The 18,936-nt window shown below is 36.0% G+C and overlaps 3 protein-coding genes across 3 annotated transcripts in view; 2 read left to right on the forward strand and 1 right to left on the reverse strand.

The window, feature by feature from the left end:
- The window catches only part of LOC113229719 (pre-mRNA-splicing factor Slu7-like), a 35,990-nt gene extending 30,922 nt beyond the window's left edge, over positions 1-5,068 (forward strand). Inside the window, exons 7-15 of the mRNA XM_026463400.1 lie at positions 63-252; positions 374-456; positions 1,323-1,468; positions 2,251-2,434; positions 2,913-3,058; positions 3,439-3,544; positions 4,035-4,143; positions 4,294-4,508; positions 4,855-5,068. Of these exons, the coding sequence (XP_026319185.1) occupies positions 63-252; positions 374-456; positions 1,323-1,468; positions 2,251-2,434; positions 2,913-3,058; positions 3,439-3,544; positions 4,035-4,143; positions 4,294-4,508; positions 4,855-5,034 (1,359 nt within the window). The 3' untranslated portion in view covers positions 5,035-5,068. The remainder of the gene's footprint in view (positions 1-62; positions 253-373; positions 457-1,322; positions 1,469-2,250; positions 2,435-2,912; positions 3,059-3,438; positions 3,545-4,034; positions 4,144-4,293; positions 4,509-4,854) is intronic.
- A 97-nt stretch (positions 5,069-5,165) lies between these two features.
- LOC113229720 (sorting nexin-12) lies at positions 5,166-12,044 on the forward strand. Its single transcript, XM_026463401.1, has 5 exons — positions 5,166-5,175; positions 5,546-5,766; positions 5,943-6,038; positions 9,917-10,019; positions 11,709-12,044. Exons 1-5 carry the CDS (start codon positions 5,166-5,168, stop codon positions 11,834-11,836), a joined length of 558 nt encoding a protein of 185 aa, XP_026319186.1. The 3' UTR covers positions 11,837-12,044.
- Positions 12,045-18,383: 6,339 nt separating this feature from the next.
- The window catches only part of LOC113229721 (cAMP and cAMP-inhibited cGMP 3',5'-cyclic phosphodiesterase 10A-like), a 32,193-nt gene continuing 31,640 nt past the window's right edge, over positions 18,384-18,936 (reverse strand). Inside the window, exon 12 of the mRNA XM_026463403.1 lies at positions 18,384-18,518. Coding sequence (XP_026319188.1) covers positions 18,384-18,518 — 135 coding nt within the window. The remainder of the gene's footprint in view (positions 18,519-18,936) is intronic.

Raw genomic sequence — 18,936 nt, forward strand, 5'->3', positions numbered from 1 at the left:
ATTCCTAAAAATAAACCTGTGTTGGCATATTATGAATTCACTTTGTTCTTCATTATTTGCAGATTGGAGCTAAATACACAAATGCAGGCATAGCACCTGATGAATTCCAACAACCAAACTTAAATCTCAGTTATGATGGTAAACGAGATCGTTGGAATGGATATGACCCTTTGCAGCATAAAGCTATTATTGAAGAGTATCAAAAGGTTGAGGAAGCCAAGAGGGAATTGAGAGCTAAAAAATTAGAACAAGGTATAGATTTAATGCATACATGAAGCTAAGTAATATGCTTTGATATCTTTCCTAATATAAAAATGTTTTTCTTTTATATAATATCATTTTATGGATAAGAGTGAAATTGGTTGTTTTACAGACCCTACAGCGACGGAAGATGATGATAATGCTGATGAAGATGAGGACAAATATGTAGATGAAGTGGACATGCCTGGTACAAAGGTATACCTAATAATTAATAGTACTCGATTACTATCAGTCTTGATTAATTGAAAGTCAAAGCAATGCGAAATGGTTAATTATATTCTTTACTTTTTTATAAAAGACACCACGACAGACAACACGACATCTTATGATGACGTGTTGTTGTTTCATTTGCAGGTGTATAAATTATTATTATCAAAAAAAAAAAATCAAGAAATTTGACAATATTACTTATTATACTACAGGAAAGCTGTACTTGCCCCAAAATATAACTTCGAAAAGTCGGCTTTTCGTTAAAGCTCGAATTGAAGATTCTATTACATAATATAAGAGTAATGGATAATGTATCTGTTTCAAATATACATATATACTTATCGAGATGTAGATGTTTCTGTTGCTACTTGCACCTACTGTCGTTTTTACAAAGAAGGCGATAACGCAATTATCAATCATTAGGACGACATTCACTATTCATGCATTTTTATTGCAAAATTTTGTATTATTTCACAATCTATATATTAAACTGCCTCTGTGGCCGAACGGTTACCATGCCGGACTGCCACGCAGAGGTCCCAGGTTCGATTCCCGGGCCGGGAGAAATGTTTGTATGGCCTACAATTATTTCTCTCGTGAGTTTGGGTGTAATTTGTGGTTGTCTATATGTGTGTCCATGGCACCCGCGACACAGGGTTTACCTAGTTCGGGGCTATGTTGAGTGTGTGCGTTATTTTATTTTAATCTATTAATAAAACTGTTTACAACTATATGGCTATTTCAAGTTTTACGAAAACAATATTTTCTAGTAATCCCACATCTGAATAATTTATATTGGAGATGACGATTAATTGTATTTTCCATTTCTTTACATTATTTTAAATTTACAGGTTGACTCTAAACAACGGATCACTGTGCGTAACTTACGTATCAGAGAAGATACTGCGAAATATCTCAGGAACCTAGATCCGAATTCAGCTTATTACGATCCTAAGACTCGATCTATGAGAGATAATCCTGACCCAGCTGCAGCAGAGTAAGTTGAAAACCGCATGGAAAATTTTTTGACACTTTAATTTTTCTTCTTTAGCCATCATTTAAGGCAGTGATTGTACTCTGAAACAGTAAATACTATGACTGGCTGAGTCAACTGTGATCATGGGCCCTGTAAAGGCGAGACATTTGCCTTGTAAGATTTAAATAGAGGAAGAAAGGGTAAGGAATTGAAAATCCTTTGGGAACGCATTTTAAATGTTATAACTCCATTGAAACAATGAACGATTCTGCCAACCTCAAGTTCAGGAAAGCACATGTTTAACATTCAGAATTAGACAGGTGAATTTTAATGATAGACAACACTGAGAGGAGAATCAACAAGAACAGATGACACAAGCATACGAGAAGTAGTTACAGTAACAATTTATGGCTTCTAATAAATTTGCACAAGACGTACATAAAGGGGGAGTAGGGGATTTTAGGGGTAAGGATATCATATAGAGTAGTGACCTCGGCTCGTTGTAATGTGATCGCTGTCTGACTCTGTCTAATTTAAGATCGTACCCGGCACGGTCTAATGTGAATCGTCCTTTATCTAGATTTTTACATTACAACTGAATAACAAAAACAAAACGTCAAAAGGAATACAAATTTAAAAGATTAACTATATATATAAGAATAACTATATCGAAAAGTATGTGCTGCAGCTGCTCGTGTAGCAATCGTGAAAATCTAAGAATCACAAGAATAATGATTAGTATTGAAGCAAGTTTGCTGTCTAGAAAGTTATAGTATGCAACTATATGAAATGATAATCTTCAGGTCAGAGTACGCGGGTGAGAACTTCGTACGCTTCACCGGAGACACGGTGTCGCAGGCGGCAGCACAGGTGTTCGCGTGGGAGGCGGCCGCCAGAGGGCTGGACGTGCATCTCCTGGCCGAACCCACAAAATTACAGATGCTGCAAAGGCAGTATCAAGAAAAGAAAGATCACTTCAAGACTGAGGTAAGTGTTGCTTATGTCTCAAAAAGCAATGCAGGTCTCATAATACTTGTGACCATCAGGATGGCTGGTTGCCTGTGGCGTCTGGCATTGAGTGTACACACCATAATGAATGTGGAAGCATTTTTTATGGCGCAAAGCCGTGCGCCTGATGGTAAGCGACACGCCTGTCCATAACAGTTGCTGTGCCACTCATAGATTTAAATCGCAAAGTTCTGAGGTGCACTGCCTCTGCACCCATCGCCCTGAGACATAAGTTTAAAAGTCACATGTCCCTGTAATTTCACCAGTACCCTTCTAAACCTACCCTCAGTCAGTCTGATTGGCATGCCTACACTACTGCTTGGTGACAGAAATAGGTAAGGCAATACTTCCCTGAATGGACTCTGTCACAGGGAGCTCTGCTGCTACTACTATAATAGCGCTATAATAACGCTTCTAACGAATTCATATTTTGATACGGCCTTTAATCTCATTTTAGATGAAACAATCAGTACTAGAGAAATACGGAGGAGAAGAACACCTAAAGGTTCCGCCGAAAGAACTTCTGTTGGCCCAAACTGAAGTATTCACGCGGTACAATCGCGACGGCACTCTGGCTTCTGGCCCGGAGAAGCAGCTTGCAAAGTAAGTGCAACTCCAATTCATAAAATGGCTAACTCGAAACTGTAATAATTTAGGTAATGCCTTAAATCAAATTGAAAAGCTGACTGCTTGTGGAATGGAATGGAATGGAATAGAATAAGGAGATAAAAAACTAAACATTTTAATAAATGACATAATGATTATATACGTCATACTTTAAAATTGACTTTCTACTAATTCAAATTAAAGAGAAATAATTTTTTGTAATACTTTTTCGACCCTGGTGTAAAGTCCTATTTTCCGAGATACGACAAGATCGCTTTCCGGCGTCGATCTTCTATACAAATACAATCAATTATCAGTTTCTAGTACAGATGAAAGTTTTAGTTTTGTTACATGATTAATCTTATTGTTGACTTCAGGAGTAAATACGAAGAAGACGTGTTGATAAATAACCACACTTCAGTTTGGGGCTCTTATTGGCGAGATGGTCAATGGGGTTTCAAATGCTGCCACTCATTCATAAAGGTATGCTTACTTATGCTAACCAAAATATATCACCAACCTTTCTGTTCTTCGGTAACTGGGGAGAAATCAAAAAACCCCTAAAAGATGGTATACTATTTATTAAAGAAACTAAACCAAGAAAAATCCATCCTCAGAATACAAGCAACATCAATGCAGTATCCTTCCGAGTATTGCTATGGTAATCTTTTGCGCATAGTAGCCATCATGAAACAGAAACTCATAGACAGGACCTGTCCTTGGGTTTCACATTTAGTCTATTAATTTTTTAAATACGATTCAGTGAAAATTGGTAAATGGAATTAAATAATGTTAAGTTAGGTCCAGAGATAATAACTTTGCTGAACATAATTTGAAATTGTAATGTAAAAAATTCGTAATTATGCGTTTCTCCCAAAGAGCACAGCATTAAACCTTATTTGATTTCATGATAAAATTTTTGGATTTATTTTGTTATTTTCAAACAGTGAACTAATTCTTCATAATGTTACAGATGTCGTATTGCGTGGGCGAAGCCGGCAAATCGGTGATACTGGATATACCAGAACAGGCGGCTGCCTCGTCCAGCAATACTAGAGAAATTGTTGAGAAGAAAGAAAAAGGTAAGAAAATATTTGTAAATGGCAGACGTTAGATCTTTGATTTTAACTGTGTTGCACTTAACTTAAAACTGTATCAGAACCTCAGTGCTTAATCTATTTAGATAAGGCCAAGACAACATTACTAATAAAATTAAAATACCCATACTTCAGAAAAACCGTCAAAGTCCTCAAAATCAGACTCCTCGGATTCCTCCTCATCATCGTCATCGTCGTCATCCAGCTCAGACAGCTCGTCGGAGTCTGAAGAAGACCATCGCACGAAAACGGAAAAGACAAGTAAAAAGAAAAAGAACAAGAAGAAGGCTAAAAAGAAGAAGAAGAAGGAACTTAAGAAAGAAAAGAGAGAAGATGAGAAGTTGAAAAAGGTATTTGTATTGTTCCACCTTGCAAGTTTTCCATTTGGTCCTTTAAATTTTGATCTGGTTGCTGGGGCTCGGCTGTTCTAAGATTTCGGCAAGGCTGCACACGGTTACAAACATTTTCAAGGCACTATATTATATTGTGCACTGTGTTACTACATATAAAGTATATTTATTATGTAACCTCCTACTGCAATCAGGCAAAATTCTCCTACACTAAAGTTTTGGGTGTTGCCTATTGCTGTCTCCCCAGTTGGTTGAAATGATCTAGATTTATAGAATAGAGTATGTCGTGTGTTCCCCATCATCCAACTTAGAAGGAACTTGAATAATAAATATGTACTGTTTACAGGCTTTAGAAATGGAAGTAAGGCAACAGAAGCGTGCAGAGCATCTTATATCTATAGATGAGAGGAAACGACCATACAACAGTATGTACGAAGTAAAGGCGCCTACGGAAGAGGAATTGGAAGCTTATCAAATGAAAAGAAAGCGAGACGAAGACCCTATGGCCCAATTTATGACTAAATAAATTATGTGAAAATATCTGTGTAGTTTGTAAATAATAAATAAATTATGAAATTAAGCGTGCAATTGAGTTGTTTATTCTTGGTCTTGGCGTGTTAATCCTTTGCGTGTAGCGTTTTAGTTGTGTATGGTAATATGGGCGGAAGCGGGATTTAGGTGAATCATCAATAGGCTGAATAGATGAAATCATTACTTCGCTTGTGCAATTTAAAAAAAAAGATAAAATTATTGCTATTTTATAGAATTTCTACCAAATTATAAACTGCGCCATTAATATTTTAATCAAATTTTTTTATTATAAAACAGTGATTGAGACCCAAATTTGAGATAATTAAATCCGTTATGCTCCTTTATTGCTTTTTCACTTATCCTAATGTTATATTTTAAGCACGAAAGCTTACAAAAGAGACCTTAATAATAAATTTCTACTAAAAAGGAGTTTAAAAAAAGTAGAGTGTCCACACACGTTCAATTGTCAAACAAATGTCATTTGATATTTCATTTCCTTTTTGAAGTGGGCCGTCCTTTCATAATTTTTGATTGTTTGATAAATAAAGCAATTGTGATGGCTGAGGATACGACTGCCGACGCGACAAGACGACTAAATGTGAAGAAACAGACGTTGGACGATGCTTACGCCGCGCCGGCTAACTTTCTGGAAATCGACGTGGTGAACCCAGTAACTACGATGGGTGTCGGGAAAAAACGCTACACTGATTACGAAGTTCGTATGAGGGTAAGTGACTTCTCACATCGAGCATCGTGTGCTGCTAATTTGATTAAATGGGGTACAACGTTGTTATTGCGCGCCGAACGATTTTGTGGGCGTATCGATGGTGTCAAGGTGATGCGACCGTACTTCACTGACTGCCGGAGCGGCAATTATAATATAAGATTGTTTCCTGCCCGCAGACCAATCTCCCCGTGTTCAAAGTGAAAGAGTCGAGTGTGAGGCGGCGGTACAGTGATTTCGAATGGCTCCGAAATGAACTTGAAAGGGACAGTAAGGTGAGAAAACCTACATTCGCCTAACACGGGAGATAATTATGACGTATTTTGACGTTATCAATTCTTCAAAACATTTTCAATGATGCACATCAGTAATGAATGACGATAATTTCGCAATATATCTTTGCTTTGTTTACTATGTTTTTTATTGAAGTTTTTCTCGTAATTTTGTTTGGTTCGCAATGGTATATTTTAGTGACAATGTCACCAACAATGTTTTCCTTTCTTGCCCTCTAAACTATGTCCAGTACCACAATTGCTATTGTATTTGGTACAGAATGGAATTTAATCCATTTCAAGTGCTGTCACATATATATCGTTGTAATGTTTTTCAAGAACAGTGGCCAACTTTGTGTGCACACACTTCTCAGCCTCTCATCTCAGTCATCATCTTGATGAATTAGTCAATTTTGAGATATACCACTATTCTAGAAGCCATCGATATCCATTCATTTTCTGGCTGATGGAGATGGAGTAATTCAAACTTATAATTTTTATTGGGAATGAAACCTATTTATTCAGGTCTAAATTGCTTTATTTTTTAAAACCATCCAATGTTTCCAGCTCTTTACAGGTGCCATGGTTAATTAATTTTTTATTTATTTATTTTATCTTTAATTCAAACAGTGGGGTCCACGAATTTTGAAAAATACATATTATTAAAATATTTTACAAAACAGATATTTAAAAAAAAATATGTTTATTATTGAGGCGTAGCCACCTTGAGTGACTATGTCAGCCTCATGGGAGGAATACTGGGTTCCCTACTCAAGGGACATGTTCAAAAACTTGTACAAGTTTAGAGCACCAATACAGTACAGGTTCTTAGATTGATAATAAGGTATTTAAATTAATAACTTTTGTAACTATAGTTCTCAATATGGTGGATTGTATTAATATTAGACATAACTGGTTGATAACTTTACCATCTCAGTTACCTATGACCTTAATGGGACTTGTAAAGGCCTGAAATGTTGGTTCCTTCAAAGTGACAAGTATATATTATTTATACATTATCATTTTTCTTTTTAATTACTTGCTAATGTTAAAAGATGTTTCATTTTTGTGCAACATTGTTTTGTATCTGGTTCGTGAACTACTAAAGTAAAAATCATAACATCATAAGAGACGGAAGTATATTGGGGACATAATGGTGATTTTTGGGTGTGATATTTTGATTACATTGATGTCCAGAGTGCTAATTAGCATTGATGATGAATAATTATCATGATGATTATCATGTAAATTGACTTAATAAATATACCTAGATGATTGTTTTGATATTTCATCCTCAACCCATTTATACGTTCCACTGCTGGGCACGGGTTGAGACCCGTGCGTCTGAAAGGAGTTTCAGATGAGGGTTTAGGCCATAGTCCGCCATGCTGGCCCAATGCGGGTTGGAGACTTCACGCGTTTTTCGAGCGTTGTGAACCTTCTTCAACATGCAGGTTTCAACACTATGTTTTCCTTCACCAAAAAGCTCATGGTGAATTTCAAATTAAAAGGTCAAGGCTTGAAAGGTCAAACCATTAGGCTCCATGGCTTCCTTGTTTGATGTTTTTATTATTGTTTTATATTGTTTTGATATTTGCAAAATTAATTCAAACAACTAAATGCTACCACTAGCAGTGTCGCGCTATGTGTTTGTATCACAGATATATCCAAACGTGTCAAATGTCAGTCTCAAAAACAGTCACAAACCAAATTTTAGTTTTTCCACAGATTTCTATTTTTTGATACTTTTCCCACTGTTTGTCATATTTAGTCAAAAATTAAAAAGACAAAATTGTGAGTCTACATGAATAATTATCAGATATACAGTGTGATTTTTTAACTGGGACACTATGGGGAAATTTTGTGATAACAAACTTGATATAGTAAATTTTTTGATCAGGCATGTGTTGTCCATAAAAATGAATAATATTGACAAAATTTTAATGCTGATCAAGTTAGTTTTTTATAGGGATCATTAAATTGTATCGGTAATAAAAATTTGGGTAGCACAAGTTGGTCAAATTTAATAAAAGGTTTTTCATACAATAGGAAAAGGTAGTGTACTAAATTAATCATAGTCCAAAACACCTAGGCCCATCACAAAGTCCTATCCTAGCTAGAAAGAAAAGTATGTGATATTGAAACATTACTTACACATTCGTGAATAGATAAATAACTGTAATAAGCATTGATCATACATCAATATTGTGTAATAGTTCAAACAAATTGATGGGGCATTATTTTCTATAGAGCTTGCCTTGTGATTTGGGCGCTTAACTCATGGCACTGTCTATCTACACTTATAATAAGTACTGGCTTACAATAAGTATTGACTAACAAATGTTTATATGGTATTTCTATTTATTAATTTAGTATGAAATAATATCGTTATTTTATGCACTAAAATGTATACAGTACGATTAACAATAAAATTTTTGATGCATTATATCAATAACGCCAAATATCTGAATGGATTACGACAGTGAATGGTGGCATGGTATGCTATGGTGTAAAGGGCTAGTATCAGCAACTCGACGACTAGGCGCATACTTTGCGTGTGATGGGTGGAGGTTCTTACTGGTGCCACCGAGCTCCTCTAGGAATCTCCGCATCCTCTCGCGTCTAACCTCGGCACTCCAAGCAATTTCGCCCTGTTTTAAGAACGCTGGAGCATTGTAGTAGAATATGCGCGATCGTTCTGAATAGAGATATTCGTGATACCTAATTGTAAAGGCTTTTATAGAGTGCATAGCTCTTGCCTCTTAAGTTTAAGAAATTTGATAGACTGGCGTTGAGCGTTGGGACTGTTTACCTAGCCTGTCTATACAAATCGCAAAGATTGACCAGGTGGTATTATGAGCGGTGAATGTTGTGGCGGAATCTATGTCCTGGATAATTAGTAGATAGTGTGTTTTATTGTGGATACCAACAATAATATGCTAAATCTAAAGTCTAGCTTTTTAAAGATGTTTGTGAATCTTTGATATACTTTATTAACAAGACATTGGTTTATGTATGTGATTTCTTGGCAACTTGTTTGAAGATATGAGAAGTAAATTTTATTTGGATGGATGCCAGATTGTGAAGTTGAATATACACAGTGGCTTCTAGTCGGATAAACGCAAAACGCATGCAATCGCAGTTCAATGTATCTCTTATGTTGTATCAGTTGGAAAAAACCACTAAATATTGTTTTACTTGAGAGCTGACAAATAATTTTTTTTCCATGTTATGTTGTGCACATATGCCCGTTCTTTTAGTTATAGTGTCCTGTATTTAGGTCTGCAGGAAGAAATTTCTATTAGAAATAGGCAGCACCTTTTGTTTTTAATTTCCCTTGTATTCTTTGTGACTTGTTGTATTTTTCCTGTACAATAAACTATTAAATAAAAAAAATAAATTAAGACCCTCATCGTTTTACACTTTTTTATGACAAGTCAATTTTTCTACCTTACCGAAATTTGACTGGACTAAACTAAAATTAAAACTGTTCCTCTTCCTTATTGATAGTGTTGGGAAATGGAAGGATTAAAAAAATATATATCCGAATATTCTTATATTTTTCCACATTTGACAAGCTCCATCTCCATCTTTCTACGTTAGTTTTGATTATAGTGAAATTAGAACTTTATAAGTTCAGGTTCTGACCCCAGATCGGCCAGTGTACGTGGTTGTCACAGACCGTTTCGTCTCTCGGGTGAGCCACCTCGGGTGCACGTACAATACCCTCCCTGTTTTTCAGATAGGTACTGGAGCCGTAGGTATGCTCACTTCCAGTTGCGCATTGTACAACTAGCGGTTGTCGAGGGGACAACATTATCTTATCGGATATTATGGATAGGTCCATTAAATGTTTTCAAAATCGATTTCATACTTTACAGATAGTAGTGCCACCTCTGCCAGGCAAAGCCTTAAAGAGACAGCTTCCTTTCCGTGGAGACGATGGCATTTTTGAGGAAGAATTCATTGAGGACCGTAGGAAAGGTAATTCTTTACAATTCTTTGTATATTTTTAATTTTAAACTTATCTAGTGTTGGTCCTTGAACAGATATGAAGTTGCATGTATTCAGTTTGAACTCTAATCTTACCCTATTGAAGCCCATTTAGAAGTTCGCGCTTCAAAGTTTTCAGATGGGACCTGGTGACCTGGACCAATTACTTATAAATAAAACTGATTAATTTACGACTTTGTTGGCCCAGCAGTTAGCACTATGGGTGGTTGATGCGGAGATCCATTTGTTATGTGTCTAGGTATTCTGGGCATTGCTCCATAATTTTGTTACTCTGGTACTCATAGTATAAGGATATAGATAACTGCCTCTGTGGCCGAACGGTTAACATTTGCCACGCAGAGGTCCCAGGTTCGATTCCCGGGCCGGGAGAAATATTTGTATGGCCTACATTTATTTCTCTCGTGAGTTTGGGTGTAATATGTGGTTGTCTACCTATGTGTGTGTCCATCCCACCCGCGATACAGGGTTTCCCTAATGCGGGGCTATGAGTGTGTTGAACATTTTTATGTAAAGACTATATATTTAGAATGTTTTTACGACGTTGATATGAATTGTAACAAAATATTTTGTGGCATAAAGAAGCCTAGCCACGCGGCTGTAGGTGGACTGTATTTAAGGGGCTAGTAATTTTTTGCCTGTGCTATCCTGGTTAAAATGATATAGAAGTACTCACGAGTTCCTCCCTTCACTACGACAGGTGCGAGTGTGAGTCTTCAACGGGGTAGATGGCACAGTCTTGTTCGTTTGTATTATAATAATCAGCCGCAGAAATATAAAAGATAAAAACGAAAAGGAACAATTAAAACATTTCAAGCAAGTTGGGCTTTTTCAGCGACCCTGACTGCTAACGTCAACACCGACGATACCACGCAGCCAGTTAGTTTCGTTTCATTCAGTACGCGGGGCATTCAATGTCATTGTAGATTTAATAACACAGACAAAATACAGAACACATTTTCACTGTTAAAATTGACAGAAATAAATACGGCCAGATCGGTACATAGGATATCGTACTTGATCTCGTCCATTATCCTTTGTTGGTCAGTTAAAGGCAGTTTCCCTAATAGGTTCTTGTCCTGCAATACAGTAATTGATGTTATCAAATAATTATTATTACACTTAGAAAAAATTCCTTCGATCCGGTCGGATTCGAAACGACGTCTTCTAGCAAACCGTATCAAACGCTATGCTAACTAAGCCGCGGAACGAACCAGCGGACCTCGAGAATTTTTCTATGCGCTTGTTGTCGTTGTGTTGTGAAATTGTTTCTAAGTGTCCGATATTTGTATTAATAATTATAACAAACCAGTGGAGTAATTTCACAAAAAATAATTGAATATCAATTTTCAAATTCTCGCTTAAGTTGTAGCAGTTGTAATTTAGCAGTAGATATTTAGTGTGAAATGTGAGAAAGGGAAGTACTGCTACCTTACCTATTTGTTACCACCAAACAGTAAAGTGAGCAATACTGTGTTCCCGTTTTGGAGGGTTAAGGGTGCTGGTGAAATTACAGGCACACGGGACATTTCGACTCATGTCTGGGTGACGGCCGCAGTACCAGTACTCCTCATTCTTTGAGATTTAAAGCTCTGAATGTCATTGCAGGCATGTCGTTTATCCCGCATCATAAAAATAATAATAATTTTATATCATTTTTAGGTTTGGAAGTATTCATAAACAAGATAGCAGGCCACCCCCTGGCCCAAAACGAGAGGTGCCTTCATATGTTTCTGCAAGAGCCCACAATCGACAAGAACTACGTGCCAGGCAAGATACGGAACCCATAATAAACTGAGTTGAGCTACGAACATTGAGACAATTCTTCTTTCGTGAACCCAAGAGCCTATGCACACACCGTACAAGCGCGTGATTTGTAGAGATAATTTAGTTTTGTTTGTTAATTTCAGTAAATTTTTGAAATGAAGCAACTATATGAAATTCTAAGTGTAAACTCCAGTGGAGTATATAAACTTCTTGCTTGCAATCATTAACTTACAATTATATGGACGTCGGGTCCACGCTAAAAAGTGTCCGAACTTATAGGGCGTTAAAATCGTATACAGAGCGTCATTCACGCTTTAGTCTTCGTTTGTTCGACTGACAGCGAAGCAAGCAAAATTAGATAACTTAAATTCAACGTTTTAGATTTGTCATATTCCTTGACATGTCACTACGTTTAAATAGGTTGACTTGGGACATTTTTTTCGTGGTTTTTGTATTAGACCCGTCGTCCATTTATTTGTAAGTCAATGCTTGCAATGCTATGTTTGCGCGCGTTTCAATCGATTCACTATAGCGCGTCTGCGTGTGCATAGGCTCTTAGTTTGCCTTTGTATTTCATAATTAACACGGACTACTCCATCTTTTGATTGCCTCTCCCGATCAGAAACTGCATCTCTTTCGAGTCGAGGCGCATTATTGTGATTCACAACTGACCGATCGGAAACTTTTGACATTTCACAACAATAGTTGAGTTAACTCACAAATTATGGTAGGAATCAGGTTCATCTTCTCGCTCGGAAACCCATCTGATTTCGAGACTCGGATGGGCTGTCCGATCGGTTCGATTGCAATTTGAATTAAAATCAGCCTGCTGGTTTCCATGGGGAAATGTTTTGCGTTTTTCAAAAGAATTGTTTATAAAATGTTTTGTTATCTTCAATGGGATAACCAGCTGAAGTATAGTCTTTTTTTATAATAATACTCTGTGCTCTTTAGTTCATTAAACATATGTACATAAAAATATTTTTTAATCAGTTTGAAGGATTGTCTCAATGTCGTTTTAACTGATTGTTATTGCTGTTGTGAGTGAACAATTTTACACAACCAAACCGTTTGATTAAAAAAAAAGAAGAATCGCAACATGCAATAATCTCAGGACATCCCAAATAGATATTATTGAACATCATAGCACTGCATTCCACAAAAAAAAACTATATTTTTTAAAAAATATTGGAAAGTAAACCTCATTTTATTTTAAGATAATAACCGTAGCCAAAAAACGGTCCGGTGCGTAAAATTCTGTATTCTTGTATTGGAATTAAATTTGAACAAAATTCGTTATACAATAAGGTAATAAAATAAATTTATTGTTTAAAAGCAATATTATTATTGGAATTGTTGTATTATAATCTATTTCTTGTGTTTTTCTTTGTAATGTTTTTAGAAATCTACGATTTGGAATGATTTTAGTCAAAATCAGAAATATTTTTTCATTGTAACATTTTGAGTAAGGGTTGAAACACACTGATCAATGATTTTCGGCATTTTGCCTTTACGTTTTTACCAAGATCTCGTAAAAAATAAACACGCAAAAAATGCCAAATGCCTTCGATAAATGTGGTTCAATCCCTAACACAGCATATCTTTTCAATCTCATTTAATGTATTTATTTTGATAAATTTTGTATTTATTCAGATTTAGATGTAAAATCGTATTGGCGGTACAATTTATTAGGAAATTGTGCTTTGCGAATGCAAAATTAAAGATAATCTGATAATAGATTAATAATTAGTTATAGAAGATGTGTTTCTTCGTACTCGGGGTAAAATTGGCAATATTGAAAGTCCATAGATAGACAAATTGAATTTTGCGCTATGAGGCATTGACAAGGATTTTAGACTGAGATGAAATTGCGCTTCTAAAAAAGCTCTATTTGGTGCATAAATTTTACTCGTGAATATTTTTACCTGTCCTGTTCATCAGAGCTTTCATTGGCCACTTGGTTAGTTATATTGTTGGCCACGTGAAAATCCTTGTCAAATCAGGTCAAAGCTATTGAAAACTTTTCAGACTTCAGTCACTTTTCAAATAAATGAAAGAGAGGTGTGACGAGTTTTCCACTAGATCTGATCGACCACATTATTGAGCGCACGTTGGGGTTACAGTAATACAGTAAACCAACATGACATTAGTTTCAACATCATTATGGTGAACACACACTTGTCAGTAATTTTCACTGTCGGAAGGCTTGGAACGTATTCGACTTAAGATGCTGTTAACATCATTAGCAACATTGTAAATGCCCTGGTAATATAACATAGTAATTAACAAAATGTAAATGTCTTTATTAACCCCAAAACAGCTCATTTCTACAATCTCATTTTATGTGTAGTCTGATGACGTCATCGGCGCGTGGTGACAAGTGGGCGTTCACCTTAAAAGCCTTTGGTATACAAAAATTGGTGGTAATAAATTTTAACTTTATTTTCACTAGAATTAAAATGTTGTCATCACTAGGTGATATGTGACTGTTTAGTTATACAGATGTATAATTTAACGTAAATATTTGTTACAGTTAACATTTGAATACATTGTATTATGTCGATCATAATAGGGTAATGAAATAAATTTGCTATCATGTCACTTGCTGTTGTTTTAATTGTGATTCTTTTTAGATTTCTTTTTGAGAGAATTACAAACATCCGTTCGTTATATTTTCTTCAAGCAGAGAATGGCGAAATTAAGAACCTGTCTTTTTTTAAACTAATAAACGCTCATATAAAACGACGTGTCGAGATCCTGTTCTACTACTCAAGGTACTGTTCCCTAATGGATTCCTCAATAGAAATAGAGGCTTCTTTCCGATTATCTAGCATCGCGTCAATTTTCCTAACATCGTCACCGTTGGCATGAATAATTCGCACTAGATACCAAATACTGTTGTAACTCGAAAGTGATGAATTGAGAAAATAAGATCCCAAAATTTTCATTCAAAAAAGTCCGTTATTTTATTTCTTATTGCGAATAATAGGATTATTTTTATTTATGTATCATATTTAGTTATCCACTTATGGGAATATGTATTTTTTTGTTCCATTCAGTAATTATTTAATTTTCTAATCGTGTCTTCTCAATTCCGCTATTTTGAGTAGGAACGTTCATATGAACCACTAGCTTCATATACCAGAATGTTTAATCGAAACTAAAAGATGATTGAAGTTATCCTTTTTTCAAATTAAACGTTTACTGGTATATGTGACCAGTGGTTCATATGAACGTTTAATCGAAATTAAAAGGTGATTGAAGTCATTCTTTTTTCAAATTAAACGTTAACTGGTATATGTGGCTAGTTGTTCAAATGAACGTTTAATCGAAATCAAAAGATTGAAGTCATTCTTTTTTCAAATGAAACGTTCTGGTATATGTGGCCAGTGATTCGTAAGAACGTTTAATCGAAGATAAAAGATGATTGAAGTCATTCTTTTTTCAAATTAAACCTTCTGGTATATGTGACCAGTGGTACGTATGAACGTTTAATCGAAATTAAAAGATGATTGAAGTCATTATTTCTTCAAATTAAACGTTCTTGTATATGTGGCCAGTGTTTCATATGAACATTGTTATCATTGTTGGTAGGTCAATGATCATGATTTAACTTTTTTGGCGTTCCTCTAAATATGTCTATGGCTTTTTTTTGTTGTTTGATTGAAATTTAATGTTTAATTCGTCAAAACATCAAGTTCTTTGTAAGGGAGTATGATACAAATATCATAGAATTTTTCAGATCCTAGTTAGTGGCTCTCACTTAATATGCATTAGTAGACACAGAAAGTAGCTGATAGATCAGCTGTTTTCATGTGGACCACGAGGAAGACTTGCTTTGCATGGTACCACTGCTTTCTGTAGTAATGACAGTATACTTCCTGTAGGTTCAAACGAGTGGGAATTGGAAGCTGTGGCTCTTGGTTCTTTCCACAGAACTACACTAAATGCTAAACTTAATGCAGTTAGTAATTGCATGTTGCACGAACGCAGTATTTTTCTCACAGTTATTAGTATATATACGATCTGAACCGTGAAACCAAAAATCTCAATCGAATGCAAGTGGTCAATTCTGTTGTGATGCATTACAAGGTCACACTTTTTAAATTAAGAAAACGGACCACGGACTGAATCGAAACATGACGAGGAAAAATTCGACTTATGCGTGAGTTATCCGGTATTATTATGGATATCTATTTTACATTCTCGTGTCTTCCATGGCTTAAAACATAAAATTTGAATTTTAAATCAAATCAAACGGGAAAGACAGTATTCCCCCGCAGTGGCGCAGTCGGCCGGGGTCCAAATTCAAGAACCGGCGAACAATACGTGCCGCATTGAGCAGGACGGCCTTTTGCACTTCGGCAGCTGCTAGCGAGGCCTGGCTGACTGAAATTAACCCGTTTGCGGACAAAACAATCGGGATCATTTATTATTATTTATCTATTTTAGACTCGCCTCTCCCATGGCCTAATATATAAATTGTGAATTATTAGGGTGGCTTGCACTGTGACCATCAACTGATCTATTGTGATGACTAATGAGTTATCCGTTAGTTTAGATAATATTTCTAAGTCTCACGGAATTCATTGAAAGTGCACATAACAATAATTGTAACCATTTTCCATCCCAGAATTCCTAACGCGAGTAGACAAGCTCGTTATTTTGCACTGGCACAAACACTGAAATGCTAAGTCAAAACAAAAAGGGGAACCTGAAGATATTAATTTTTATTGAATATCATGATTGACATTAATTTTATTTTGTAAAATTACTCCACTAGTTTGTTATACAAAGAAAAATTCACAGGCCACTGTGGCCCCACTCCTGCCACTTGGCTCCAATGGCCCTGGCTTGGTCTGTACCAACACAACAGACGTAAGTTCGACTCCTGTAAGTTCGAAGGAATATTTCTTTCTATTCATAATTAAAACTGAAAATAATTCGAATATTCACCATGAACTAATCGACATAATTGCTTGCTTTTCAAGAATAGTGGCCCCAAACCAATAATGGGCCCAAAACTCAAATCCATATTTTTACTTGTTACCACAAATCGGAAGAGGCAAAGAATATTTACGTAAATCCATAGAATTACACAAAGTGGAATGACGTATAGTCATTCTTGATGATTAAGAATCATGATTTCATTCACTCGTTCATTTGTGTAAGCTTTAGATTAAACTAGCATTTCTCATTTTAAGTTAATATTTGTGTTTTGTTTTGAGATATAAATGCCTTAAACCCATTGACCTACCAACAAACAAATCTCTGTTTAAACCATAAGTTATCAATAAATTATTAAAACGAAAAGAGTAAATTAACATAATATATTTATAAATTTACATAATGTGTAATTCGATTGTACTGAATAATTTAATATAGTATCTAAGTAGGTATCTACCTATAATTCATAATTTATAGGAACGCTAAAAACAGGTTGAATTATTATGATAGGCATCGAGCATATAACCAGAAATAGAGACGAAATAAGGACCCTGTGTTCCTGATAATACATTAGCGATACAGCTCGTTGGCCTATCGGAGCGCAGTTGTCGCCTGTTGTCATTTGACAGAATAGTTTTCAAACAAATTAAATGACATTTCGTCTCTATTTCTGGTTATAATACTCGATGACCTGTGGCCATTTAACTAGTTTAATTTGAAAAAAAGGAATAAATTATTTAAATCGTCTTTTGGTTTTGATTTAATTTCGATGGTATAATTAATTGTGTGGCCAAATGTTTTATATGACCGTTATTATCATAATTCAACCTTATTTTAGTATTATTTAAATATGTCCATAAGTATATTTTGTATCAAATAAGATGAATTCTCCTGTTCTTTTCTTATTTGTTTAAAAGAAACAGACTCACAAAGTCAGCAGTAATATTTTAATAATTACGTACAAATTAAAATTAATGTAAACGAAAAGTAATATTTAAAGCTAAGTAAAATCACAGTTTGACATTTTCATATCGCGGTGTCGACTTGAGCCGGTCAGAAAAATGTTTTAAATATCCATGCAATAAGAGTGAAAAAGACGACATTAATTTCGGTACACAACCCGCCTACGTGAAATACACGTCTTTCTCGCTCTGATTACGTCAAAGAAGCAGTAGTGTGCGTTCCGGTTTAGAAGGGTACGGGGGCTGGTGAAATCACAGGCACATGGGACTTGTCAACCTATGTCTCAGGCTGTCGGGCGCACCGGCAATGCCCTTCAAATCTGTCTTAATCAGTGCCGGCTTTATCTATGGCTCTGGGCGTGCGGCGCACACGGACTCATGGTCTAGGGGGTGCCAAACGCCGCTTGTGCGACGTCTCCGAAGAGCCCGCGTCGTTCGCGACACAAACGAAGTAAACGGACTATTGCTTCCCAACATTATTTATAATTGCATCATTTGCACTAGATTTTCCGATCACTGGGAAAAATATAACTGTAAGTATTCCATTTTGATCGCGTGCCTTCTAGAGGATGCCAGGGTAGGTATTGATTGCACCTGAGCCAGGGCTCCGCCACTCGCTCGAGGTTACGCAATCTGAGTGTATCGCTGACAGTGCAAGCGCTTAGACAAGTCTTTCATTTACATTATAATCCTTGTACAAGCCCAGCATTTGGTTCCGCACGACTGCACACGGTGGGCAACGTTTATTCACCTCTCTGAGCGCGTGCTTAGGTTTCTTTTTTCTCGTATTGAACGGCTGGTGTCATTAATCACATTTAGTAGGCTATTATAGCGTAGGTATTTACGATTTTGTAATAGAATGATGTATCTGGTTCGTAGTAACTATTAAGTAATCTGTGCCCGGGCGACGCGACTCAGTAGGTACAAAGTTGCGTTTTTACTTGATAGAATTGTCCCTTGCTTGTGCTGTTGATAAAAGCACAAGCAAAGGGTGATGCATTTGTAATATAATGATGTTTTCAAACAGATTGATCAGATCGTGATTTATTATTAGGCTTGCGTCCAATGGTCGCTAGCGATTCTTCCTGGCGCCACAAACGTTGGCCACGAATCTCGATTTCTTCATGCCACGCTTCTTGAGTTTTTCTGTCAATAATAAATACGTTTCAGAACTGGTATGTCGGTATCGTTTTATTTTACACATTAAGCAATTT

The sequence above is a fragment of the Hyposmocoma kahamanoa genome, unplaced genomic scaffold, assembly GCF_003589595.1.
Source record: "Hyposmocoma kahamanoa isolate Upper Pololo Valley unplaced genomic scaffold, ASM358959v1 62, whole genome shotgun sequence".
In the NCBI taxonomy this organism is placed as follows: Eukaryota; Metazoa; Arthropoda; class Insecta; order Lepidoptera; family Cosmopterigidae; genus Hyposmocoma; species Hyposmocoma kahamanoa.

Bases quoted from the DNA above. Each gene is read 5' to 3' on its own strand.
- LOC113229720 (XM_026463401.1), top strand. The intron at 5,767-5,942 runs GTAAGTGACTTC...TCCTGCCCGCAG, and splicing joins ATTACGAAGTTCGTATGAGG to ACCAATCTCCCCGTGTTCAA. The intron at 6,039-9,916 runs GTGAGAAAACCT...CATACTTTACAG, and splicing joins AACTTGAAAGGGACAGTAAG to ATAGTAGTGCCACCTCTGCC.